At 43.0% G+C, this 14911-nt stretch overlaps 1 protein-coding gene across 1 annotated transcript in view; it reads right to left on the bottom strand.

Annotated features, from left to right (window-relative positions):
• Positions 1-2594: 2594 nt before the first annotated feature.
• The window catches only part of Sptlc1 (serine palmitoyltransferase, long chain base subunit 1), a 103302-nt gene continuing 90985 nt past the window's right edge, over positions 2595-14911 (bottom strand). The window contains exons 13-15 of the mRNA XM_005408864.2: positions 9745-9862; positions 6537-6610; positions 2595-4457 (exon numbers count right to left, since the gene is read on the bottom strand). Coding sequence (XP_005408921.1) covers positions 4364-4457; positions 6537-6610; positions 9745-9862 — 286 coding nt within the window. The 3' untranslated portion in view covers positions 2595-4363. The remainder of the gene's footprint in view (positions 4458-6536; positions 6611-9744; positions 9863-14911) is intronic.

Below are 14911 nucleotides of genomic sequence, written 5' to 3'. Positions count from 1 at the left end.
GTCGCTATCTCCTGGACTTGTTCTGAGTGGGGTGGAGTTCTGGGATTGTGTTTTAGTCTTTTGTCATGTTTGCTACTGGATGCAGAAAGTTGAGTTTCCCTCTTCAGTGGCTGCACAGCAAATGCCACAGCAAAGAAAACTGTCCCTAGTTTTCCTGTTGGTCAGGTTTCCCTGAGTGACCTCTGAGAAGCGCTACTTTAGTCTCGGATTTTCTGGCAGTTGTTGATTTGTATCTAGTTATCCCCATTCTCAGATGCAGGCATTGGTGTCAGCTGATGGCAGACCATCTGATCCAGCGTCCCCTTGCAGCTCAGGGCACAAGCAGGGCCCAAACTCGGTTTGTACTGGTGTGACAATCCTGGTCCAGTGGACCTATGTCCCCAGGCAGTGCAGGGTACAGGCAAAATGCAGACACAAACTACAGGGTCGAGAGTTTGTGAACCACCTGATTCTGTGTCTCCAGTCAGTTCAGGATACTTACAGAAACCAGATAGGAAATATGTGGCTCTCTCCTTGAGTTTCAGCTGGGAACCATGGTGGTTTGAGTACAACACAGTCTCGAACCAAGGGACCAGCAGCTCCCAGGGCACTCGCTCATTCAGCGCAGGACACATGAGCACAATGAGAGGCTACACACCATGCCCCCAGCCTGAGAAGTCCCTGGGGATTCTGAGTGAGGACCTCCTGTCTGCTGCAGGTGCAGGAAGTGCAGAGACTCAGTCTGTAATAGTGGCAGGGTCCTGGGTCTCCCGCTCTGCCCTCAGGAAGTAGATGAGAGATACCTGGCTCTCTCCGCGGGTTTCAGCTGGGAACTGTGAGGTGTGAGCAAAGCATGGATTCAAACTGCGGGACCAGCAGCTCCCTGAGCACTTGCTCACTCAGTGTAAGGCATGCACATACAGGGAGGGGCTACACGTGCCCAACCTAGCCAGAGAAGTGCCTGGGGCTTCTCAGTGAGGACCTCCTGTCTGCTACAGGTGCAGGGAGGGCAGAGACTCTGTCTGTAATGCCCCTTTGTGCTTTTCTTAAGAATTCAGGAAGGATTGTGCTTTTGCCCTACTAATTATAATCAAAACTCCTTAATGTGTTTCTCCTCTAATTTCCTAGTATTTCATTTTTATTTGATGTCCTTGTACCCTATTAACTGAATTAATAGGCCAGCTGCAGTTTTCTGCCTTTCCTCTCTTATCTACCAGTAATTAGCATCATTTCTACTTGTCAGATTAGGTACCATTTACACATTAATTTCCACATTGTTACTTCCTAGTCTTGTATCTAATTAAATATTCATTGCTAAATAGCTCTTTGGTGAAATGTAATCATCTCTTGATATCACCTATTGATGTTTCAGGAATACAACATTGACCTCTATATTTACACTGTTTTTCTGTAACCCTGTTATTTGAAAGACACCTTTGGGTATATAAAACCCTTGATTCACACTTTCTCCTCTGAATCTCTGGAAAACACTCTACTACTTCTCCTCATATGCTGCTGAGATGACTTACTACTTTATCTGTATTTCAGTAATCCTCCAGTTCCCCAGACAGTTCTAGAGCTGGATCACACAGGTGTAGGTTATGGATATTTTTATTTGAAGTTATTATTAGTTTTTTTTTCTTGGGGGGTGGGGTTGGGAGATACTTGGATTTCGGTAATCATATTTTTGCTTGGACATCTCTACTTCTGGACCAAAGTTTTATGTCCACCAGGGAGAGTAGTCTCAGGCTCACACACTGGATTTTTTATTATCCTATTTCATAATTTTAAAATGTGCCTTTTCTACTACTTCTCATATCTTTGATTTTGATTAATCTCTTAGAACACGTGGATTATGAAAGCAGAATAATTTCTCATAGAACATAATCTGAGTGTACAACTAGTACAAGGTACAATTAGTGAAATTCCAAATTTGATGGAAAGATGCGCCTTAAAGCTTGACTTTTCCTGAGTTCCAGCTGAATCTAGTTGTACATGATTAAAAAAAAAAAAAAGAGCAATTGTTCCCTTTCCCCTGGGCCAACCATGTTGAGTGGAAATGGGTTCCGAGTGGTTTTCAGGCCATTTCCCTCAAGCCACTGCCTTTAAAATAGAAGATCACTGACAAGGCACATTAGAGCCCTTTTACTCTTTGTAAAAGAGAAATCTGTAACCTGCTTCAGATATAAAATTATTCATTTTTCAGCATTAAGCCTCAATTTGATCCAATGTTTCTAGCAGACATACAGTTTATGTGGTATATGTTACTGGATTGTGGTCACTCTAATTTTAATACAAAGACATTATCTTTGGTTCTTTTTATTTAAAATGTTGGTGTGTAAAGGATTAAAGTAACATATTGTTCCACCTTTTTCAGAAACTTCTGGTCATTTTTAAAAAGGTAGCAAGAAACACCTAGATGCTATAAAGTATTATAAACAAAGCCCAAATATAACTATTCTTGTTTAGAAGAAAAATGACTTTAGTATTTCTGTAGTCCTAAGTGGCCAGTCATTAAATCAGGAATCTAAGAAATGTCAGATATGTATTCTTTGGTTGGGTATTGTGTTAAAAAGCTTTCTGTTACTACAACAGAACATCTAAGAAAATCAATGTAAAGGATGAAAGGTTTATTCTGGCTCATGGTTTCAGAGATTCTTGAGATGAATCAGAACACCATGGTAGTGGGAACATGTGGAAGGGCAAGTCAGGAAGCAGAGAAAGAAAAAGAACCAACATCCAGGAACAAGATATACCCCTCAAAAGCATACCAAGGATCCATTCCTTTCAAGTAGGTCCTACTGCCTAAGTTTCCATCATCTCCTAATACCCATCAACTATGAATCCATCAATAGGTAAATCCACTGATGACGTCAGGGTCCTTATGACCCCAATCACTTTCCCAAAGCCCCACCTCTCAGCACTACCACTGCATGAGAATGAAGCCTTCAACATAGGAGCCGGTGGGGGCTCCACAGGCTTTGATTTAAGCAATAACAGCTATGAAGAAAGGGACTGAGAAATGATTTCCCAAAACAAAATAAAAGTACATGCAAAAAGAATGCTGCTGTAAATTTGCAAAACATTTCTAAAATTAAGAGATTATACTGTTGAACACTACTTATGCAAACAGACTTGTCATCAGTAATGTAGGTTTATTTCATTAAAAAACAAAACAAAAGAGATTCATCCCCTAGACAGTATTGTATCCTCTAAAGCAGCAGCAATCACAAGGCACATCTGTATGAAATACCTCAAGCAAAACAAATTAATCATTAAAAAATGTGTCATTTAAAAATATGTTGAAGAACATTTGTTAGTATGAACATAGATTATAAAGTTGTGTTTATTTTTCCAATTTGTTTGCTTTCAAATAAGACAAGATGAAATTAATATTTATGTACTATTTTGTGGTACATATTACAAACCTTTATATCATTTAACTTGGTTTGCTAAAGAAAAAACAGCTACAGTACAGCTTAAAATTTTTTTAAAGCTTTCATAGATATGTAGAACTCATAAATGAAGAGCAAAAGTTCTCATTTTCCTTAGCTTGTAAAAAGCCATGGTTTATCTCCCCAGCAAACCCACTATAAAAAAAAAAAGCACATCTGAGACATTTTAAAGTATCTAGGACATGATTTACATCTTTGGATCAACACAACAACCCTCTTTGCATAATAAATTACACCTAATAAATGTAAAGGTCAATATTTGTATTAAAATAAAAGTGACTGAAATTATTGCTCATTTAGGAAATAGAACAAATATTCTCTTGTTGGGGATACTCAGATTAGAAATGGTATCATATCAGTATCTAGTGTGTATTAAATTCTGGGGTCCATAGATAATGAAATTTATAATAATTACACAAAAAGTGTTTCTTTGCATGTCAGCCACCTTACATGATGAAGAATGGAAAAGATGTGGTTGAATTACATCTTTAGTAGTAAACTATGTTATCACATCACCAAAGTGTTCCTCTTAGCATGAATTACTGCAAAGTTGTTTTTATGAACTATTAAGGTATGCTTACAGAATCATTACCACAGAAGAGAGAGAAGAGAAACTAAAGCTCCAGTTTCAACAACAAAAACAATAAAAAATAGTACTACAATAAAACATTTAAACAATACTAGACAGAAGAAATTAAACACTAGGGTAGGTACTGTCATTAGCCTTCCCCTTAAAAAATCAATTCTTGGGTGTGTAAATGTTTCCTTGTAAAAATAATGAACATCCACCCTTCTCTCAGTCACACATTTGGTCTATTTTGACACTGCTTGGTAACAATCCCACTAGACATCACTGAGTTCTCCTGAGGTATCTCTGAGGAGTCCTGTCTGCATGTTCATGATGGGGGCCACAGGGTGCTGGGTTTGGCCTACAGCAGGACAGCCTGCGCTACTTCCTTGATGGTAGATGCAGCTCTCTCCAGCTCTTCCTCTGTCTGTTCCACTGTGACCACAACTCTGATGCTGAAATAACAAAGGACATAAAAAAAATCAAATGAGAGACTACACCAGAGGTCAGTCACCTATGGCCAGGGAGCCAAATTCAGCAGTCACTGTCACTTGTACGTAAATAATGTTCTGCTGATACTTAACTTACTCACTACCTCTTTTCTACAACTATAGTACTGTCTCTCTACCACGGCTGAGATGAATAGCTGTGACAGGGACATGAGGACCTGCAAGCATAATATACTTGCTGTCTGGTCACTGGCAAAAGTGTCTGGTGTCTGGCTTATACTCTGGTGTGTATGTATTCAGGGTGACCTGCTATGGGCTCTGCTATGGAAGCCAGGAACTATGTCAATAATCAGCTGCCAAAAGCAGCACCAGACAAAGTAGGAATCCAACGTTTTCAAACTGATGAGTGGTTGTTCCTATTCACAATTCAATAAGCAGTGTAGATTTCCTATGACATTTTGAGGCAAGGCAGACATTTTGAAGTTTTTAGGAATGTAAAGAAATGAGTTTGCCAGGTATAGTTATACACACTGTAATCACAACAATCTAGGAGGGTAAAGCAACTTAGCTCAGCCTGGGTAACTGATTAGTGAGATCGTCTCCAAAACAAAAGAGGGCTTGAGAGCACTCGAGAGGCTGAGGCAGAATTGTGAATTTGAGACCAGCCCGGGCTACAAAGTGAGCCCAAGGCCAGCGTGAACTGCATAGCGAGACCCTGTCTCGAAAAGACCAGAAAAAAAAAAAAGCTGGAGATACTGCTTAGAAAGAAGGCCTGGGGTTCAATCCAAAGCACTTTCCACATCAAAAAAAGAAATGAGCTTCACTTTCCTTTGTAAATAAACTGCTTCAGCAGACACTTACTTACCTAGTGTACTTGTGGGTCAAGCAATAAAGCTACCAACCAAGCATGGGTCCTGTCCTGAATGTGCATTTTCACCAAATACATACAGGATCAAATATGAAGGTAAATGTGGTAAAAAGAGGGGCAGAGCTTTGAGCTACTCCATTCCCAGCCTGGCCTTCTGCATATGCAGAGCATTCAGACTCCTCAGGGTTCTCTTGTGTCTCCCTAGCCTGTCTGCAGCTTCTGCTCTGGACTTAAAGATGTACCTGGAAGTCTCAGGGCCACTGTAAACCCTAAGCAAAGCTCATACTACTCATCTGCTGAAGGGCTATGAGGCCTACCAGGTGCCTGACAGAGGCAAAGCACATTCCTGGATTCATGATGGGCACTAATTCCAACAAAGCCACCCTATGTGGACACTGCATTTAATACCCCTATTCTATTAAACTCACAGCTGAGTCTATTCTCCTTTAAATGTGCCCAGAATATTTATGTTAGCCTAGAGCTGGGAAAAGGCATCTCACACAAGGCCTATTTTATAAAAAAGTGTTGGGTTTCTTGGGCAACTTACTAAATACTGTCTTGAAAGTACAAAACAGAGTGGTGTGTGGATGTGCTTTTACACCATGGGAAGTGTGCAATTCTAACTGGAACTGTTCAAAGCTGGTGATGTCTGAGCTCATTTCTTCAGCCACAGGGCAGCATTTGCTCTCAGAAACCTCAGGGACATCTCAGGACAGAGCTGACTGTGCCTCTTTTTGCAGTCTGACCCAGGACAATGGCTTGAATGTAGTGTCTCTTTCCTCACTTTAACTGTGAGTGAGTGTATGGGCTGTGGACCTTCCCCGCTTTCCCAAGGTGTTGCGGTACTGGTTGGGTGAAGTACAAATGCACTCTGACCGAGACTGCGTATGTTCCTAGTAGGACTGTCTTGCAGCTGGAGCTGTAGGCATAGTACAGGCTGCCCTTGGACATGGCAGACATTAGCTGGATGGAACCTGTTTGTTCAACTTCACTCTTGGGATCCCACATATTTCTGTTAACTAGGAAGATATTGAGTTCTGAGGTGCTTTTCAGTTAAAATTTAAAAACATCTGGTTTGAGAACTGGTAGTCTGCAGTATTTTAAGCACATTCTTCCTTGTCCTGGGGAGTCACTTGGGAATTCTCAAAACACAATATATTTCATGCGAAGTCTAAAGGAGGAAAGAAAATTATGGTCCTATTTTAATGTCAACCAACCTTGGAGGAGGGAGGCATTTTTCTTCTTTCTCCAAGTAGCATGCCTGAGTTAATGCAATACTTTTGTCCATGCACTGTAGGGAGAAAAAGGCAAATATTAGCAACCTGGATTTTCAAGACACTTGTAGTTGAAACAGGAAGGTACCCGGAAAGCTCTCATCAGTGCTTTAATTCCAATTATAACTGCTAGGAGACAAAACTGAAATACCATAACAACATTGTAAGTAGCATTCACTTTCCACAGAGCTTTCTGTAACAATGAGTATGCTCATGTTCCTGCAAGGCTGCGTGTCCAATTATACATATTTTTATTCAGTGTGAGTTTACACAGCCATAGGTAGCTTGGGGGTGCTGTTCGGACAAAGTTGAGTTCTAACCCAGGGGAGCAGTATAAGCAAATCCCTAAGGATCAACCTAGAGCTGGATTTGAAAACACCACCAACAGGACTGTATCAGGGAGAAACTATTGCACTTCAATACACACAGAAATGACTGCGTCCTGAAGTTCCATTTGGGCAAGGTGCTACCAGGCACTGAAAAGTCTGGTATTAACCCAGCTTTTGCATAGCTTGCCTATATATTAACCACTTGTCAACAAGTCTTTTGTTTTTTATGTTAAGATGTTCTCTATTAAAATAAAGAAAGCACAAACACTAAAATGAGTAAGTTACAGGGGCTTCCTTTTGCAGCAACGGAAATATTCTGCAGTTAGACAGTAATGGTTGCAGAACCTTGTGAATATACTTGTATACTTAAAGGGGTGAATTTTACGTGGGGGGTGGGGTTGTAAGTGGGCAGCATAAAGTAAAGAAAATCACCCCAAATGCCTGGCAGTAAAATTATCTGCCTGAAGAAAGACCATGCTGTCAGCTGTGAGGGAGGATGGCACAGATAGCCTCTTGCTGACTCCTCTCTCAGGAAGTACACCTGGAGGCCTGAGGCCTCATGACACGTGGCCTGACTGCCTGGCTCTGGCCACGTAAGACACAGTCCAAACCAGAGCTTAGTTTGTGAAAACAGCATCTTGTTGAACAACTCAACCTAAACTTGGCAAAACTTTTGGTTCTACAAAATGTAACAAGAATTGCTATGATTCTTTTTTCCCCAAGTAAGAAAAAGAGAAGCAGGGCAAAAGATGCTAAGGATTTTGAAGATGGAAGCTATTATGACATAAAGAAGCTGTAAGACATTTCTTTCTGTTTTCTTCCCATAAATGAGGTTTCCAGATAGTATTTTGTTCTCTGTCCCCGACTACTCTCATTCAATACTCAAAATGATCCCCTAAGATAGCCAGCATCACAGGGTGGCCTACACATAGAAACTCAGGATCTGACAGCTGCCCATAGACTTTCATCTTCTATGTTGGTTCTGTCAAGTCACCTCATGCATAACAGCCCCTATGTCTCTCTTTGGAACAAAGCAGTTTAGCTATTTCAATTAAGAACAAGAAACAGAGGGATTTAATATGGAGTGGACACCCTGTCATCTAGAAAAGGCCAGTGTCACACCACAGGACCATGTGCAGATACCTATCCTGAGATGGACTGAGGGCAGACAGAGTCTAGGATTCAACACAAGCACACGTAGCTTACCAGGACCATTCTGTGGCTGTTAGCCTCAGTCCTGTAAATGAGGGCAACTCTGTTGAAAACACCAAACTCACCTATCACATGGATGTAACATGTGGAGTTTGATGTGTGCTACCTTGTCTACTTGATTTGTATTGAACCTATAAACTTGTTTTGGTTTTACCTTTGTCTAAGTTTTTGAGTCACAAGTTACATTTTGTTTGTATATAAAAAACACCAGGGCAGTAGCAGTCAAGGGGGCAGTGGGATGCTTCTCTACCATAAAGGTGCCTCTCTTTCCATAGGTCCTCTGAACTTGAGGGGATTACCCAGCAAGCTAAGGCCAGCCAGCCTGACCACTCACACTCTGACAACTTCCCTTAATCAGTAATCTCAGATAGTAGTTGTTTTTGTTTTTTAATAGATTGTGTGCAGCCCTCTGTGGAACCATCATTCCAATGGTTCAGACAGTGTAGGATGGAGGACAGCGAAAGGAGCTCTGCAGCCAGTGCCCCTCACAGCTTGGTCTGCAGACTGAGCAGCCATGTGACTGACAAACACCTGGCTGAGATATCACACAGATGGAGGAAGCCTGGTACTGGGCCTTGCCTGACAAAAGGCACATGACAGGCGGCAGCCATCAGGAACTCAAGATGACCAGCAGCCCTGCGTTAGGCCAGGAGTCGGGATGGAATTCCCGCAGGACAAAGACACAGAATGCAACCCGTTTTCATCCTCAGAGGCATACTACAACAGGTACAGGGTGTACACTTGTAACCTCAGCACTCTGGTGACTAAGGCTGGAAGACTGCAACTTTGAGCCCACCTTGAGCAACCTAGTGACTTAGCAAGACCTTGTCTCAAAAACAAAAAACCAGGTTGGGGATGTAGTTCAGTGCAAAGGGGCTGGGTTCAATCCTTGCTCTCACCCACAAGTTGCTCAGTACCTTAGACCCATGGAGGGCTCCTTACCAGGAGGGGGAGCCAGACCAAAGGCCTGAGGGAGGCTCTCGGGCAGGCGCTGCTGAGGCCAGGGAAAGAGGCTTTCCTAGTGATGTGCGGCTTGTCAACAACTTAGTTGTAATTACTAGGAAAATGAATTTCAGACAACAAAGAATTTAAACATGTTTCCCAAGTTAGGCATGTTACAGGGTACTCCTTCTTTCTTCCTTAATTACAGGAGCATTATGACTTTATAATAATAGTTAATGGCTGTCTCTGAGCTGCTCTGGGGGTCACCTGGGTCAGTAGCTGTCTTGGGAGTGTGAGTCCACACACATGCTCCCTAGGTGCATGCCTCAGAGCTTGACTGTGCAAATAGCGAGCAAGCAAGTTGTTTAGAGCTGACTACTGCTCAAAAAGAAGTATATCTAAATACAGTGTGTCACAGAGTGTAGCTACTACAGTAGGAATGGAATTGACTCCATGGGAGGGAGTGTCCATGGTCTATCCATACAGCACCCTCTGAATCAGGCAGAGGCAGTTAGGAAGGGCCAGCAGCAGCAGAACAGGCCCATGTCATGAATGTGGTGACCAACAAATGCCATGATATCCTATCTCTCAGGGAAAAATGACATGAAAAAACTTCTGGGGGTGTGGAAGAGGTGTGGGGAGGCTCACCTGAGTAAATGAATCCTTACCTGACTTATGATTTCCTGAAGTAGTTTCACATCTTTTTCTCGAGATCCAGTGCTGTCTTCCAGTTGAAGATGAAATGCTGGAGAAAAGGACTCCCCCACCACTTTCAATCCAGAAATGCTGAGGAAGGAACCACACACAAACATGAATCCCTTCCAGGTTCAAAGTATCTCACACAGAAGTGATTCTGAAAGTGTGCATTTTCAAGGCCCATGGAAGGGAGCACAACTGGTGACTGGTGGGAGCACCATGCAGTGGAGTTCTGATTCTGACAAACAGAGAAAGCAAGGTAAACTGTATGCTCTGAACGGTGCTTCCCAGGCCAAGAAAATGGGAGGACAGTTCCCTGTTCCTGAAAGGACATCATGACCTATTGCTTCCTGCCTCCCACTAGAAGTCTGCACACTCACTCCTTGGCCCACCTGTGTGTCTTCTCACACATTTCCCAGGCCTCCTTGGACCTGGCCCTTGGTCCCACCATCTCCTAGCTGATTTGCTCAGCTTTGTCATCTGCCTCCAGCTATGGCTGCACATGCATATCACTACTTCAGGCAAGAGTCTGCTCCCTCAATTTCTATTAGTTATCCCACTTGATTCCTTCCTGGACTATGTATTACAATTTAGAATATTATGGCTCCTCGCTTATTATCTTAACCTTTAGTATACATTTTGTCTCAAATTACAGAAATGATTTCTGACAATAACGTTACATTTTGACTCCAGAAATGTTTACATTGAAAAATTTTCTTATTTGCAAAATTTGTTTTAAATTTTACCTGGATTAAGATTTTCTTCTTAGGGCTAATCTGTCTCTTATTTCTCTGAGGTAAAATTTTGTATTTTAAAATGATTTTTACAGATGTCATGAGAACACTGTGCCCTATTAGTCAGGCGCACTTAAAGTCCACTTTACCAAGTGCAGCACCTACACTAGTCTGGGTCACCATCACCCAGCTGCCAGGGGAGCACGAACCGGCACCCTGTGCCCTGTGGTTACTGTGGGGTGAGCCTTAGTATGGGTCATCATCAGCCAGCCGTCTGGGGAACTTAGATTGACACACTGCACTCTGTGGACATTTTAAGTAGCACCTGAGTTCAGGGCACCACTCCCCGGCCACTACAGGAACTCCAACTGCTGCCCTGCACCCCATGGTTATTGCGGGTTGCAGCGCAAATTAGTCTGGGACACCATCACCCAGCCACCAGGGAGCAGGAACTGGTGTCCTGCACCCTCTGCTTAGTGCGGTACCTGCCTTAGTCTGGGTCACCATCACACAGCTGCCGGGGGAGCACAAACGCATTCTGCGCCTTGTGCTTAGTACAGCACCTGTAGTAGCCTGGGTTGCCATCACCCAGCCGCCAGGCGAGCATGAACTGGCACCCCACATTCCATGATTATTGTGGGGCATGCCTTACTGAGCTCTGTGGACATTGTAAGTCATGCCTGAGTTCAGCACACTATTCCCCAGCCACCAGGGGAACTTGAACTGGTGTCCCGTGCCCCGTGGTTATTGCTGGTTGTGGTGCAAGTTAGACTGAGTCGCCATTACCCAGCCGACAGAGGAACTCAGACTGGTGCCCTGTGCTCCACAGACATTGTGGATCACTCCTGAAGCCCCAGAAGCCCTGAGAGCCCATAGTCATCTGCCAAGGAACTCAGACAGGTCCTCCAAGTCCCAATGACATTGTCAGTTTTGTCAGAGGCCCTGAACAGACAGGCACGCCCCATCAGCTGCCTGAGGACCCTGATCCAGCACTGCATGTTCTGTTGATACTGTGGATCAGCCTGAGAACCAGGTGCCCACAGTCAATTGCCTGGGGACCCTGGTCAAAACGGCCAGTGCTCTGTTGTCATCGTGGCACTTATCTTAGCTGGGCATTCCAGAAAGTGCCTGAGGTTCTTAGACCTGGTGGAACACCTGCTGCCATTGTAGGGCAAGCCTGACAACCAGGAAATCTAGGGGCCCTAGTGACTTCCAGCAAGCTGCCTGGGGAGGATGAGGCCCAGCACTTCACTCCGACATCCACAATGACAAGAGGAAGGGCCAAAATGCATCTCAGAACTTCACCCCAACTAGAGCAAATCCCGGAGACAGCACCGTAGGAGAACTCGAAAGTCACACCCTGGAAATCTCTGAAATGATTGCAACTGAAGTAAAGAAACAACTCCATCAGGCCCTAGGAGAAATCAGATCAGAAATAATCTCTCAGGTAAAAAATGAAATGGCAACAACAATGAAAGAATTGCTCAGCATATTTAAAGAAGACATATATAAAAAAATAGAGGAACATAGACAAATAACGGAAATGTTAACTGAATAAGACAGGAAAGAACTAGGATGCATGAAACAGATTCACATAGATATACAGTAAATCAAAAAATTTATCGAAAGTGACAAAATCACTTGAATGAAGCCAAAGATAGACTTCCAGATCTTGAAGATAGCATTGCAGCTAACAATTGTGAAAGTAAAGATCTCTTAAAAATTACAAGGAACTAGGAAATAACAATTGAACAGCTCCACTGCTTGCGCCCTATGCCTAGTGAGCGAGTGTTCCAAGAGCTGATGGTCCCGTGGTTTGAGTCCGTGCTTTACTCCCACCACCACGGTTCCTAGCGGAAACTCGAGGAGAGAGCCAAGTATTTTCCATCTACTTCCTGGGGGCAGAGCAGGTGACCAAGGACCCTGTCGCCATTACAGGCTGAGTTTCTGCCATCCAGGTACCCGCGGTAAACCAGAGGTCCTCACTCAGAAGCCCCAGGGACTGCTCTAGCTGGGGGGGCACATGTGGCACCTCCCTGTGAATGCCCTGTGCCGAGTGAGCGAGTGCTCCAAGAGCTGCTGGTCAAGTGGTTCCAGTCCGTGCTTTACTTGTGCACGGACCCTCTAGGGGGTCACAGGCACAGGCAGTCTGTGACTGCAGCCCATTTTGCATGCATCTGGTTCCTGAACTGACTGGAGACACAGAATCAGGTAGTTCACAAACTGTCAACCCTGTAGTTTGTGTCTGCATTTTGCCTATACCCTGAACTGTCTGGGGACATAGGTCCAGTGGACCGGGATTGTCACACCAGCACAACCCGAGTATGGGCCGTGCACATGCCCTGAACTACAAGGGGACGCTGGATCAGATGGTCTGCCATCAGCTGACACCAATGCCCATGTCTGAGACCTGGGATAAAGAGATACAAATCAACAACTGCTGGAAAACCTGACACTAAGTAGTGCTTCTCAGCAGACACTGAGGGGCAAACCTGACCAACAGCAAAATTAGGGATACTAGTGGCCTCTGCTGTGCAGCCACTGAAGAGGGAAACTGAGCTTTCTGTGTCTGGTAGCAAGCATGACAAAACAAAGGACTAAAACAAAATCCTAGAACTCTACCCAACTCTGAAAAAGGCCAAGAGACATCGACATAGGAGAACTTGGTAAACACATGCCTGAAATAGCTGAAATGATTGCAATGGAAGTAAAGAAACAACTCTGTAAGGCCATAGAAGACATGAGATCAGAAATGGTCTCTCAGCCAAAAAATGAAATGACAATAATAATGAAGGAACTGCTCAAAAAGTCTGAAGAAGAAACATATAAGAAAATAGAAGAACAAAGGCAAGGGACAGAAGGGTTAAATGAAAAATATAGAAAGGACTTAGAACACATGAAACAGATTCAAAGAGACTTCCAGGAAAACAAAGCTGCCATTGAAAGCTGCCAAAACCACTTGAATGAAGCTGAAGATAGAATCTGAGACTTTGAAGACAGCATGGCAGCTAGCGACCTTGAAAGAAAGGATCTTGTAAAATCAACAAGGGTCCAGGAAAAGTCAATTCACCAGCTGCAAGATGAGGCAAAGAGGAATATTGTATGACTTATAGGAGTCAATGAAACAGCAGGAGGCAACACAACTGCCATAAAAAGAATATTGGCAAAATAATACCAGAAAATTTCCCAAGTATGGGAACAGAACCTGATATACAGGTAAAGGAGGCATACAGAACTCCAACCAACTGCAGCCAAAAGAAAACTATACTCAGACATCTAACAGTCAACTTCTGAGATCGCCCGCAAAAGAATAGAATATTAAAAGTTGCTAGAGAAAAGAAACAGATTACCTATAAAGGAAAGCCCATCAGAATCACGGCGGACTTTTCAGTACAAAACATCCAATCGAGAAGAGCTTGGAGCGAAGTGTTACAGGTCCTGAGACAGAACTGCTTCCAAACAGACTGATGCACCCTGCAAAACTATCCCTCAAATTCAAAGGAGAAATAAAATGTTTTCATGACAAAGAACAATTGAAGAACTTCATGAGCACTAATCCAGCATTACAAAGAGTACTAAAAGATATTCTAGACAGAGAAAAATCTGACCACAACTTCAAGAGCAACAGTAGAAATGAAACGTCAGCAAGAGGAAGCAAGTAAACAGGTAGAAAAAGTAGGACATCAACACAAGTAAATAACATGAAAATGATAAATCAATACATATCAGTTATAACTATAAATGTAAATGGCCTCAATTCTCCAGTCAAAAGAAAGAGACTGGCAGAGTAGATTAAAAAATGAAATCCAACAATATGCTCTATACAGGAAACACATTTCACTCAAAAGGAAATCCATAGACTAAAAGTCAAAGGATGGAAAACAATCCTCCATGCAACAGGAACTTAGAAAAAATCAGGTGTAGCTATCTCTTTACAGACAATGTAAACTTCAAACCAACTATAATCAAAAGAGATAAAGAAGGTCACTACATACTAGTCAGGGGAAAACTGCAAGGGGATGAGATAACAATCATAAACGTGTATGCACCAAATACCTGAGCTCCAAATCATGTAAGACAAATCTTAACAGGCATGAAAACCCACATAATTAATAAAACTATTATTTTTTTTTTTTTGAGACAGGATCTCACTAAGTTGCCCAGGCTAGCTGTTATGGCTTGTGTCTAGATGTCCCACAAAGTCTCATGCATTTTGGAGGTGACTGGATCTACAGTGTGTGATGCTGGATTAAAGATGTGATGCTGGAATTGATTTGCAGTGCAATACTAGGATTAAAAAGGCCTCAGCCGTGTGTGAGTTCTACCTGGACAGAATATAAGTAGCAGAAAGAGTACTGCTCTTGTTGCTTGGTGCTTTTGCTGTCTTCTGCCTGCCATGAACTGT

Source organism: Chinchilla lanigera, unplaced genomic scaffold, assembly GCF_000276665.1.
Source record: "Chinchilla lanigera isolate Chin_1 unplaced genomic scaffold, ChiLan1.0 scaffold00114, whole genome shotgun sequence".
NCBI lineage: Eukaryota > Metazoa > Chordata > Mammalia > Rodentia > Chinchillidae > Chinchilla > Chinchilla lanigera.
The sequence above is the reverse complement of the archived record's forward strand: the minus strand, read 5'-3'. Positions and strand labels throughout refer to the sequence as shown.